The sequence below is a fragment of the Anolis sagrei genome, chromosome 11 (assembly GCF_037176765.1).
Source record: "Anolis sagrei isolate rAnoSag1 chromosome 11, rAnoSag1.mat, whole genome shotgun sequence".
Lineage (NCBI taxonomy): Eukaryota > Metazoa > Chordata > Lepidosauria > Squamata > Dactyloidae > Anolis > Anolis sagrei.
The window spans coordinates 33671217-33685089 of record NC_090031.1 but is presented as its reverse complement, the minus strand read 5'-3'; the positions used below and the strand labels follow the sequence as shown (position 1 = coordinate 33685089).

The 13873-nt window shown below is 44.5% G+C and overlaps 1 protein-coding gene across 1 annotated transcript in view; it reads right to left on the bottom strand.

Moving 5' to 3' along the window:
• Nucleotides 1-4771: 4771 nt before the first annotated feature.
• NSRP1 (nuclear speckle splicing regulatory protein 1) overlaps nt 4772-13873 on the bottom strand; it is a 29778-nt gene continuing 20676 nt past the window's right edge. The window contains exons 4-7 of the mRNA XM_067472179.1: nt 11953-12084; nt 8640-8847; nt 8364-8472; nt 4772-6036 (exon numbers count right to left, since the gene is read on the bottom strand). Coding sequence (XP_067328280.1) covers nt 5220-6036; nt 8364-8472; nt 8640-8847; nt 11953-12084 — 1266 coding nt within the window. The 3' untranslated portion in view covers nt 4772-5219. The remainder of the gene's footprint in view (nt 6037-8363; nt 8473-8639; nt 8848-11952; nt 12085-13873) is intronic.

The window sequence follows — 13873 nt, the reverse complement described above, 5'->3', positions numbered from 1 at the left end:
TCGTTGACGTGCTGGCTGATACCCAAACAGGGGATGAGCTGGAGATGTCTCTGCCTTGGTCCTTTCATTATTGGCTGCTACTTCCCGGCGGATGTCAGGTGGTGCAATACCGGCTAAGCAGTGTAATTTCTCCAGTGGTGTGGGTCGCAGACACCCCGTGATAATGCGGCATGTCTCATTAAGAGCCACATCCACTGTTTTAGTGTGATGAGATGTGTTCCACACTGGGCATGCATACTCAGCAGCAGAGTAGCATAGCGCAAGGGCAGATGTCTTCACTGTGTCTGGTTGTGATCCCCAGGTTGTGCCAGTCAGCTTTCGTATGATGTTGTTTCTAGCACCCACTTTTTGTTTGATGTTCAGGCAGTGCTTCTTGTAGGTCAGAGCACGGTCCAAAGTGATTCCCAGGTATTTGGGTGCGCTGCAATGCTCCAGTGGGATTCCTTCCCAGGTAATCCTCAGAGCTCGGGATGCTTGTCTGTTCTTAAGGTGAAAGGCGCATGTCTGTGTTTTAGATGGATTAGGGATCAGATGGTTTTCCCTGTAATAGGCAGTAAGAGGGAAAACCATCTGATCCCTAATCCATCCTCCAGATAGATAAGATAGATAGATTAGCTAACGATAGGTAGGTAGGTAGATTGATCAGGAGGACGGCTGGGAGTTGCAGTCCAAGAATAGGCAAAGAAGGAAGAAAGGGGAAAAAGAGGAAGGGAAAGAAAAGGGAAGGGAAGAGGAAGAGAAAGAAAGAAAGAAAAAGGGAAGGAAGGAGAGAAAGAAAGAAGAGGAGAAAGAGGGTGGGAAAGTTGACCACAGTTACCAGACGCCCCAGAAGATAACGTTTGTGCTGAATGCAATTAATTGACCTTCATCTTTGATCTATTTTTTAAAACAGTTTTGCTCTAGAATTGCACAGTATGGTTATGAAAAACATCAAGCGCGGAAAGTAGCCCCAACTCCTGACATTTCTCAGCAACTGAACTCAGGGGGAATAATTCTTGGCTCAACTCGCTGCAACACCATGGCTTGCAAAATGCTTACTGTCTGCCGTTGAGTTTGCCACATCCTTTCCCATCTTTCTGCTGCTTTGTGTTGTACAGTCACTTCCTGTGGTCCAGAGCAGACCAGCCTGTTTCCTTTGGATACAGGGTTCACATGAGCCTAGAAGGCCATCGCCAACAGCTTTGGTGCCCTAAGAGCCCCTGAAAGCGGTAGTTGCTTCATTCAAAGGCTCATCTATTTTGTCGTTAGAGAATTTCACACACACACCCCTATATATAATTATTCTTTGGTTTGTATATGTGTTGGCATTGAATGTTGCCATTACTTGTTGTGCACCGCTTTGAGTCCCCCCAAAATATATATATATATGTACACACACACACACACACACATACACACATATGTATATATACATACACACACACACACACACGTATATATACATACACATACACACATACACACAATTCTGCCCATTTCCCAGTTCAAGACTCAAGGCACTTGGAAAAGTTGGAACAAATATAAACAAATATTAAAAAAAACACTGAATTAACAATTCTAGGCTAAATCCAACTTTTAATCCCAACCAGCATAAACTCACCTAATGAAATCAATGAAGCTCACATACGTTCTGACTTACTACACCTCATGTTGATTCAATACATTTCCTCTAGTTGGAGCAAATAATTGGTTTTCATCCTTTGATCTGATTGCTGCAATAGACAGAAATCTTAATTTTTAACTGCATTTATGATTTTTGACGGTATTTGGTTATCACTGTAACTGTGATGCTTTCTGACATGCTGAATACCTTTTTGGGTTTCTTTTTTAAGCCATTCCTAAGCAGGCAACTCAACTCCGGCCTCCTTCTAAACCAGTGGTTCTCAATCTTTTTTTGACTAGAGACCACTTTGACCAGGGACCACTTTGACCAGGTACCACTTGACTAGGGACCACTTTGACCAGGGACCACTTTGACCAGGGGCCACTTTGACCAGGGGCCACTTTGACCAGGGACCACTTGACCAGGGACCACTTGACTACGGACCTCTTTGATCAGGGACCATTTTGACCAGGGACCACTTCACTAGGGACCACTCTGACCAGGGACCACTTGATCAGGCACTACTTTGACCAGGGACCACTTGACCAGGGACCACTAGACCAGGGACCACTCTGACCAGGGACCACTAGACCAGGGACCACTAGACCAGGGACCACTTTGACCAGGGACCACTTCACTGGGGACCACTTTGACCAGGGACCACTTTGACCAAGGACCACTTTGGCCAAGGACTACTTTGGCCAGGGACCACTCTGACCAGGGACCACTTTGGCCAGGGACCACTTTGGCCAGGGACCACTATGACCAGGGACCACTCTCCAACATTAGTACCAAAAGAGTTACGAATCAGTTTTTGGTCAACTTTAGATTGGGTTTGGATATTTGGGGAGCTGATTCAGAAAACGGCATTGGATAAACCACAGCCGCTCTAGTTTCTGATACAGAACATATGTCATCCAGCGGTCGCCATCCGCTCACCCACAGAATACCATTTTTCATAATCTAGAGCTGATGTGGTCCTAGGTAGTCAAACTCTCCCAACCCAAAATCCCATTGCCTCGGCACTATAACAGCGTTTTGCGAGACAAGTCGCTCTCATTGCCGTGTGGTTTCAAGGAAACGTTGTAGTAATGGTGAGGCCGTGGATCATATTTTCGTTCTTGCGTTCCATGGACCACAGGTTGGGAACCACTGTTCTAAACCATGCCCAGGAGAACTCAATTGCAAAGACTCCTGCCTTTAGCAAGGTCCCTTCCTTTCAAGAAAAAAAGGTCAAAGACCAAGGGCCAAAGCTCAGTAGTATTTAAGATGTTAGAAATACATGAATGGCATTTTCCCCAAGCAAAACTAAACAGGAAACTCACCCTCTTACATTACCAGTGACATAACCCTCCCTAAAAACTGAAGACCACTCCATCAAAACTTTGCTAGGGAAACAGAGAGAGTCTGGAAAGCACTAGGAAAGCGCATGCCTATTTCTGGAGCTGGCAAAGAGGCTGCCCTGGTCTCTATGCCTACAAGAAAACACAAAGTTCCTTCATGGGCTCCCTGGGATGCAGGGTCCAAACAGGAGATGCTCTGTCTTCTAAAGACATTGAGCATAATGCACAAAATCATAGGATTTTTGTAGGTTTTTTGGGCTGTATGGCCATGTTCCAGAAGCATTCTCTCATCTATGGCAGGCATCCTCAGAGGTTGGATAGACCACATCAACTGATTCGGAAAACTGCATTGGATAGACCATATCACTTGATTCGGAAAATGGCATTGGATAGACCACATCAGCTGATTCAGAAAATTGCATTGGATAGGCCACATCAGCTGATTGGGAAAATGGCATTGGATAGACCACATCAGCTGATTCGGAAAATGATACTGGATAGACCAAATTAGCTTATTTGGAAAACTGCACTGGATAGACCACATCAGCTGATTCGGAAAATGGCATTGGATAGACCACATCAGCTGATTCAGAAAATTGCACTGGATAGACCACATCAGCTGATTTGGAAAACTGCATTGGATAGACTACATCAGCTGATTTGGAAAACTGCACTGGATAGACCACATCAGCTGATTCGGAAATTGGCATTGGATAGAACACATCAGTTGATACATAAAATTGCATTGGATAGGCCATAACAGCTGATTCAGAAAATGACACTGGATAGACCACATCAGCTGATTCGGAAAAGGGCATTGGATAGACCACATCAGCTGATTTGGAAAATTGCATTGGATAGACCACATCAGCTGATTCAGAAAACTGCACTGGATAGACCACATCACCTGATTCAGAAAACTGCATTGGATAGACCACATCAGCTGATTCAGAAAACTGCATTGGATAGACCACATCAGCTGATTCAGAAAATTGCATTGGATAGACTACACCAGCTGATTCGGAAAATTGCACTGGATAGACCACATCAGCCGATTCAGAAAATTGCATTGGATAGGCCACATCAGCTGATTTGGAAAACTACATTGGATAGACCACATCAGCCGATTCAGAAAATTGCACTGGATGGACCACATCAACCTCTGAGGATGCCTCCCATAGATGCAGGTGAAACATCAGAAGAGAATACTTCTAGAACACGGCCAGACAGCCCGAAAAACCTACAACAACCCAGTGATTCTGGCCATGAAAGCCTTCGACAATACGCATAATCATACTTATCACGGGAGAGAGACACCCGGAAAGCCAACAACTTGTGATGGCAAGTCTGCAGCACTCAAGGAAGTATTTTTTGCACACACCAAGGTCTTAATTGAAAACACTGCAATTGAGGTAACCATGAGTGGGGACCTGACAGGTTTCTTTTCAAAAGAACTACATTTCTGATTTTGGTGCGGATGCGTCCAATTGGGGAAGAAGTCTGCTGGGAAGGAAGGTGAGGAGGGGAAGGAGGCTTTTGTTGAAAGCCGTCTTATGAAAACATTCCCTGTGCCAGATCCCTCCCTTGCCAAGCGCAGAGGTAGGAGTGTCTTTTATGGCAGCTCCATAATCCCTTGGCATTTCTAGCGCATGGGGCCTGATCCAGAGTTTTGCACAACAGGCTGCGTGGGCGGAAGCAGATGACTGATACTGTTGATGCTCTCTCTGTGTCCACGTTGACTTTGCTTACTATATGCCATGGGAAGAAATAACGCAGCTGAGCTAAGATTTAGCAGGGAGGAGGGGAGAAACAGAGCCAAGCGTGATTGAAAATTCACCACTTTCCTTTTATTTCAATGTTTCTGCAAAGAACAGACAACAAAACCCACACGAAACCTCCCAGCGTTTAAACGTCGCTGTGGCACTAAATTGTGGTCTTTGTTTACAAATGCAAAAATCATTCTACCAATTTTAGACTGATTTCCTCATCACATTAAGTCTATATGTTTTTCCCCTTTGGGCCAAAGGATCACGAGGAAACCTCCACAAAGGGGGTTCTGCATAGGCTGCGGAGCAAAAAGAAGCCTTGCTGCCTTCTCGTAGACTCCGAAACAGTGTAAACGATGGAGGGAAGGACCAAAACAGGCGCAAGTTGACTTACCGACCCTGCGTTCCAAGATCAGATCTTTCCCTCTGGAATTAAATAGCCCTTTTCACTCCTTCGGGCCTTTGAACCTTCGCTAAGGGGCGTGTGCCACCTCTCCAGAGAGAACCCTAATCCTCCTCTTTCTCTATGTAGGCCTTTGCGCCCATCCGCGCCATCTGGCGAGCCAGGTAGCGATCCCTGGCTGATGTGACTGTCTCTTGGTTGCTACGCTTGGCAAACTTACTCTGCTGCTCCGGGAGCTTCTCCTCTTGCTCCTCTCCCTCCCCAGAAGCCTTGCGTCTCATTTCAGGGGGTCTTTCAGAGTGTGGGGGGCTCTCCTTCCCTCTCCCTGCACTGCGTTCCTCTGGGACCGAAAGCCCTGGGCTCCTGCTATTGCTCTCCTTCTGCTGCTGCTTCTCCTCCCTGCCTTCCTTTGCCCCTTGGTGTCCATCTCTCTTCTCACGGTGGTCCTTTCCGCTTGTCTCCCTGTCTTTCTCTTGCTGTTCCCACTCAGAGTACTTGTCTTCCCTGTCCTTCTCTTTCTTCATCTCTCGGTGGTAGTCATCTCTCTCCTTCCTGTCTTTACTCCTCTGCCTGTCCTCCCTTTCGTGGTTGTCCGGCCTCAGCTTCTTCTCGCTCCCTCTTCTTTCCTTCCTGGCTTCGCCCTCCTTGTCTCGGTGACCCGCCAGCGCCTTTGAGGAACGGCTTCCCTCCTCGCTGGAGGACCTCTTGCGGTGCTTGGATCTCTCCCCACCGCTGTGACCTTTCCTGCTCTCCTTTCTCTCCTCCCGCCGGTCGACTTTCTCGACTTTCTCGTCCTCGCTGGTATCAATTTCCAAGTCGCTGTCCGCGTCTGGATTGTCTTCTCCCTTCGCTGGTCCCGTCCCCCCATTTCTGCTCTCGCCTGTATTTCTGGGATGCTCACTGGATGGGTCTTCCTTTAACCTGGATGGTGGTGGGGTTCATTTTGAGAGAAACAAAACAAAGAACTACAAGTTGAGAATAGCCTTGAATCCATAGGTGGTATATGACACCAATTAAACTAAATCACATGTATAAAAACACACCAAAAACTTGTTGGAAATGCAATGAAAATGATGGGAGCTTCTTCCATCTCTGGTGGAGTTGTGGGGAAGCCCAGAAATTTTGGAAAGACATACATGAGGAAACCCAACAAATATTTAATAAAAAAAAATTCCAAGGAAACCGGAATACTATTTGTTGGGGATTATAGACAGAGACTTAAATTTGGACTCAAATGAGGATATTTTGTTTACTTATGTGACGACGGCCGCCAGGATTGTATATGCGAAACTATGGAAGCAAAATACAATAGCAGAGAAGATTAATTGGTTAAAAAAGATAATTGAAATCAAAGACATGGACACATTGACTTTTTTATTAAGGAAGAATAGAGGAAACCCAGTTAAACAAACAAACTGGACATTAACTGAGAACTATATAGAAAAAAATAATATGAGTTGTAAGGAGACTAATTGGTTAAAAGTGTAACTGTAAAAAACACCAAGAAAGTCATACAGGGAGAGCACATACATAAAAGAGACAATGCGAGCAGAATTAGAAGGAAGTCATATATATATATATATATATATATATATATATATATATATCCACACACACACACATACACATACACATATATATATTGTCACTGGGAGGTGGCAATTTTTTATTTTTATATTTTACTGTACTTTTTCTATTTTATTTTCCTACTTTTCTATTCTCTTTTAATATATTCTCCCTCTTTCCATGTAATTATATATACAGTCAATAAAAATTATTTAAAAAAAAAATAAAGATGTTGACCAGGACCAGGCCTGGGATAGAAAAAAAAAAAAAGAGAATAGCCTTGAATCCTATCTTGCTTTCCAAAGCTCTCCTGCTATGTATTTCTGGGATTCTCACTGGATAGGTCTTCCTTAAACCTGGATGGCGGTGGTGTTCATTTCGATAGAAACAAAACAAATACACCGTATATACTCGAGTATAAGCCGACCCAAATATAAGCCGATGCACCTAATTTTACCTCAAAAAACTGGGGGGAAATATTGAGTATAACCCGATGTGGGAAATGCAGCAGCTACTGGTGAATTTCAAAATAAAAATAGATATCAATAAAATTACATTAATTGAGGCATCAGTAGGTGAACATGGCCATACAACCTGAAAATTTTACAACAACCCAGTGATTCTGGCCATGAAAGCCTTAAACAGTACAAAAGGAATACTGTTGCTATGATAACCTTTTTAAGGAATGGTCTCGCAATCCTTGGCTAGACTGTCTTGAAGGTCTTCATGGAAAACACTTTGCACAAACTTTAGGATTGGCATTGGACAGGGAAAAAGATTTAAAGATAATAATAATAAATAACAAAACTTTATTTATATACCGCTCGGAGGGGACTCTGAGCGGTTCCCAGGTAAAAAACACAAAACATACAAAGTAAAAACAACATAACCATAAGATTAACAAAACAAAATATGCATAAAAATTGTCACCATGACACACATATATTAAAAGTAATCCTGCCTGTTCAAGGCAATTTAATTTTTTTTAAAAGGCCGGGCCAAGATTTGTGCAAGCCCAAAAATTCTAGGGGGCCCGGGAATTAATGCGATGGCAGGCAACAATAATATTAGGTACAGGTCTGTGGCTGTTTATTCCAGGGCCGATTAGAGCAAGTGATCTGGGTAATTGGTAGGAAGAATAAGGCCGTATTCGACAATGTATAGCGCTGAGTTAGAACTGGCCATTTTCAAAGACTTGTTGAAACCACCAGGTCTTCAAGATGCGCTTAAAGCCAACCTTAAAAACTATGGAATAGACACCAAGAGAGAACTGGGAAGCCCTGGCCCTTGAGTTCTCTAACTGGAGGTCAGCTGTGACCAGCAGTACTGCAGAATTCGAAGAGGCGTGAACGGAGGGCGAAAGGGAGAAATGTGCCAAGGTGACCAGGACCGCCTTCCACCTGGAAACCAATGCCCTCACTGCGGGAGAAGATGCGGATCAAGAACAGGGCTCCACAGCCACCTATGGACCCCCCACCAAGACACCACATCTGGAAGACAATCATTCTCAAGCTACGAGGGATCGCCTAAGTAAGTAATCTTCAAGACCCCTATCTCACTAGAATATAGTGCTATCCAACGCTTGCTTTTTCCTGTCCTCAGCTAAATGGTGGATCCATCTGGCCCTTTGTAAGCCAGAGCAAGCTGGGTCCTCCCTCCCTGTCCCACCATTCCATGTTTACCTGGCTTCGCGAAGGCTGCACTTGGGCGTTTCCTCTTCCCCCACCGTCTGATTCAACAGGTGTCTGTAAAAACCACTGAGGTCCTTCTGCTTGGTCACATCCAGGACCGCTGGAAGAAGAAAGAAAAGATAAACAACAGTAATAATATCTAGAAAGGAACAGGAAGGGCATTGGTGGTTCAAAAGCAACAAGAGCCCAATTTCCTTAGTAAATAAATAAATTAGAAAATTATCAGAGCAAAGGATGACAAACAATATAAGAGCCTAATGTCTTCACCTTCAAGGGCCGCCTCCTTCTTCTCCCTCTCTTCCTCTTCGGCCCTTTCTTGCAGTTTCTTCTTATAGGCCGAGGTGACGAAGGCTTCCTTGTCGTCAAAGGCATCCCCTTCCATTTCGCGTTCCTTCTGGATTTTCTTTTCCATCCTCCTCTCCTGCTCCTTCTTCCTCAGCTCCGCTGCCTTGAGGATATTCTGGATGTACTTGGGCTGCAGAGGCAAACAGGAGTGAAGACAGGGAAACTTTATTTATTTATTTTATTTACAGCTTTTATATTCCGCCCTTCCTACCCCGCAGGGGACTCAGGGCGGATTACAGTGTACACATATATGGCAAACATTCAATGCCAATTTTTGACATACAAACATATACAGACATAGACAGAGGCTATTTAACTTTTTTTCTGGCCTCCAGGGGAGCTGTCGCTTTCCTCGTCCATCTGCAACACTGATGAAGCACTTCCGCATTCCCCGCATGCTTCCCGCTGGAATGTTTTGCTGGAGTCTTCTTTATGGCCTCATAAATCAGTTAATTTGGCCTCCCCACACTTTAAGGTAGTACCTTATTTTCCTACTTGACAGATGCAACTGTCTTTCGGGTTGCAAAGGTCGACAACAGGCTACACACAATTGGTTGGAAACCCACTCCAACCCAAGCTGGCTTCGAACTCATGACCTTTTTGGTCAGAGTGATCTTAATGCAGCTGACACTCAGCCAGCTGCACCACAATCCCAGAAAAGGAACATGGTGACTTGCAAGGCACCCAGCCAACGATGGACCTGGGCCAAATGTGGCACGCAGACCCAACATTACCAGCTGTATATATAGGCAGGGTTTGGGGGGGGATTGCCCTTGGATCTGGGAATTATACTTCAACCTTATGCAGAGAGCACTGAACCCAGCTGATGCACTCAGACCCAACATGGCCAACTGTGAATACAGGCAGGGTTTGGGGGTAAATGACCTTGGATCTGAGAGTTGTAGTTCGCCCTTATCCAGAAAGCACTGAACCCAGCCAGCGTCGGATCTGAACCAAACTTGGCACACAGACCCAAGTTTGGCACACAGACCCAAGTTTGAATTCTGGTGGAGCTTGGGGTGAATGACCCACGATTTTGGGAATTGTAGTTCACCCATATCCTTATGCATTTTTAAATGGGAGCATTCAGAAAAAACAACAGGAAAGACTGACTTTTCCCCAAGAAACAGAGGTATACATTACCAAATTGATGATGATGATGATGATAATAATAATAATAATACTACTTTGGGTTCTTGTAGGTTTTTTCGGGCTATATGGCCATGTTCTAGAGGCATTTTCTCCTGACGTTTTGCCTGCATCTATGGCAAGCATCCTCAGAGGTAGTGAGGTCTGTTGGAAGTAGGAAAAAGGGTTTATATATCTGTGGAATGGCCAGGGTGGGACAAAGGACTCTTGTCTGTTGGAGCTAGGTGTGAATGTTTCAACTGACCACCTTGATTAGCATTTGATGGCCCGGCAGTGCCTGGAGCAATCTTTTGTTGAGAGGTGATTAGATGTCCTTGTTGTTATGCTGTTCTAATTTTAGAGTTTTTTTAATACTGGTAGCCCGATTTTGTTCATTTTCATGTTTTCCTCCTTTCTGTGGAAACTGTCCACATGCTTTCTGTGGATTTCAATGGCTTCTCTGTGTAGTCTGACATGGTGGTTGTGGGAGTGGTCCAGCATTTCTGTGTTCTCAAATAATATGCTGTGTCCAGGTTGGTTCCTCAGGTGCTCTGCTATGGCTGACTTCTCTGGTTGAAGGAGTCTGCAGTGCCTTTCATGTTCCTTGATGTGTGTCTGGGCAATGCTGCTGCGTTTGGTGGTCCCTATGTAGACTTGTCCACAGCTGCATGGTTTATGGGAGACTCATGCAGAAGTGAGAGGATCCCTCTTGTCCTTTGCTGAACGAAGCATTTTTTGGATTTTCTTGTTGGTTTGTAGATAGTTTGTATGTTGTGTTTCCTTATCAGCTTCCCTCTGCGGTCAGTGGTTCCCTTGATGTATGGCAAGAACACTTTTCCCTAGGACATGTAATCACCTCTCAACAAAAGATTGCTCCAGGCACTGCCGGGCCATCAAATGCTAATCAAGGTGGTCAGTTGAAACATTCACACCTAGCTCCAACAGACAAGAGTCCTTTGTCCCACCCTGGCCATTCCACAGATATATAAACCCTTTTTCCTACTTCCAACAGACCTCACTACCTCTGAGGATGCTTTCCATAGATGCAGGCAAAACGTCAGGAGAAAATGCCTCTAGACCATGGCCATATAGCCTGAAAAAACCTACAACAACCCAGTGATTCCGGCCATGAAAGCCTTCGACAATACATAATAAAACTTTATTTATACTCCGCCACCATCTCCCCAAGGGACTCGGGGCGGCTTACATGAGGCCAAGCCCAAGAAAACATCAGTAAAACAACAAGACAATAAGGAAATAAAACAATTCAATTAATATAACTCACATATAGACAATAACATGCAATTAAAAAAATATTTAAAAACCTATGGCTGGGCCAGATGTAATAGTTTAAAAATTTAAAAATAAACACTGGGTGTGAACAGAGGTAGGCGGTATCTAAGCAGGAAGGTTTTAAAGGAAATGTAGGGAGAGCAACCCAACGAGTAAAGTGCTTCTGAGGACATTTTGCACGGAATTGTTTCCTTTATTCAGGCACACTGGAACAGCCACGTTTTCAGGCTCCTCCTAAAGACCGCCAATGTGGGAGCTTGCCTGATTTATTTATTTATTTATTTGCTTCATTTCTATACCGCATTTTTCAGCCCTTAACAGGCGACTGATATCCTTGGGAAGTGAGTTCCACATCCGGGGGGCCACCACCGAGAAGGCCCTCTCCCTCGTCCCCACCAATCGCACCTGCGAAGGGGGTAGGAGCGAGAGCAGGGCCTCTCCAGATGATCGAAGGGCTCGCGTGGGTTCGTACACAGAAATGCAGTTACGCATATTGATATTAATAATGATATTACCTAATACTCCAGAACAAACAATGCCTTTTTCAAATAACCCGGGCACTGTCGGGTCCCCGTGCAAGAATGAAGCTGTTACTCGAGTGACAAACAGCAGCAGCAGATTTCTCCCACCTGAATTTTCCATGATGAGTTTTGAGTAGTGACAGCTGACCTTAGATTCACTCTGAATAAGGCCTTTCCCTTTCCCCTCGGTGGCCCCACATCCCTCCTCCCGCAGCTGCAGGTTTTCATGGCCCAACTGTCCCAAGCACAGAGAGAGGCAAAGACAGACCACATATTCATTTCCAGGTACGGACCTTTTTCTCCCCCTTCCCTGCCAGGATGCTGGCCTGGCTTTCTGCCTTCTTCTGCTGTATGTCGTCATAAATGTTGTCGTATTCATACACCGTGGAGTCCTCAGCCAATGCCCTCTGGATCTCCAGCTTGGTCTGTAAAGGAAAGTGCCAGAGAAGAAAAGGAATAAAAAAAGATGTGACATTTTTATTGGAAACTTCCAGGAAGCTTGTCCTCGCTATCGTGTTCTCAAGGAAGACAGAAGCTGCAAACAAGAGCATTCTCTTCAGAAAAACATTTAGGGAGCTCGTGCATTCTTACAGATCGCCTCCTCACTGCCAGGTCTCTTTCTTCAATAGCAGGTATAGTAAAAGTAAAGGTTTCCCCTTGACATTAAGTCCAGTCGTGTCCAACTCTGGGGGTTGGTGCTCATCTCCATTTCTAATGACCTATAAAGCCCTAAACGGTTCGGGCCCCGCCTATCTTCGCAATCGCATCTCCATCTATGAACTGGTGCAAACACTAAGATCCTCCGGGGAGGCCCTCCTCTTGCTCCCACCTCCATCACAAGCCCGGTTGGTGGGGACGAGAGATAGGGCCTTCTCGGTGGTGGCCCTCCACCTCTGGAACGCCCTTCCAAGGGAAATAAGATAGGCCCCATCCCTCCCCTTATTTATTTATTTATTTATTTATATAAAACATTTATATTCCGCCCTTTTCACCCTGAAGGGGACTCAGGTGCTCCATGCAGTCATGGTGGCCATATGACCTTGGAGGTGTCTATGGACAACGCTGGCTCTTTGGCCTAGAAATGGAGATGAGCACCATCCCCTAGAGTAGGACACAATTAGACTTAATGTCAAGGGGAATCATTTACCTTTACCTTTATTTTTATACATTTTGAAAAATTTGGCTTGCGTGCATCCCATATAAAAGCAGTATTATCTCTCACAATCTCCAGGCCATCTCCTGCGTTAGTAACCCAACGCCAAACTTTCCTTCACATCTGTTTTCCTTCAATCCCAGTTTAATCAAGTCCGGGGCAATGGCAAACACTGGGCCAAGACACTTGACAGATTGTGCTTTCTCACAGCCTTACGCTACCGGTTCCAAAACAAAAGCTGTGTAACAATTCATTCAGCGAATATTCCCCTGTGCCTGATGTCAGAGAGGGAGCCTGCTTCTCTCTTGCAAGACTTTTATAGCGTAGGCGCTAAATTCGTCTCTACATTTTACGGCGTTTTGTAAATGATGACCAGATCTATGGCAACCTGCTACACTACACACCTTGGGTGTTTTCATTTAACAACGCCGGCACAGCTAAAAGAAGCCCAAGCAAAGTAGACCTCTCCAAAAGTGGAATAATCTATTACGTAAATATGGAAACTCAAAAGTTCAAACTCTAATTCAGGTGATGCTCGTTTTACTCTGGAAGACAGAACTGGCTTATAAAGATACAACAGCAATAAATCTAAATGATTTTACAATCTATATAAATAAAAATGTATTGTTTGTTTGTGGGATTAGCGTAACTCGAAAGCCACTGGACGATTGACTCCAAATTTGGACACAATACACCCATCAGGCCAATGAGTGACCATCACTCATAAAAACGTTGAAAAACACAGCAGAAGAAACTTAAAAAGCACAAACCAAACAAACATTACTACACGTGCACAAAGCCATATATATATATATACACACACACACACATACATACACACACACACGTAAACACACATATACACAAACATACAAATATATACACACACAAAATGCATATACACAGACTGGGCCATAGCAACACGTGGCAGGGGACTGCTAGTCTATATAAATAAAAATGTAATGTTCATTTGTGGAATTAACATAACTCAAAAACCACTGGACGAATGGACACCAAATTTGGACACCATACACCTATCAGGCCAACAAGTGACCATCAAT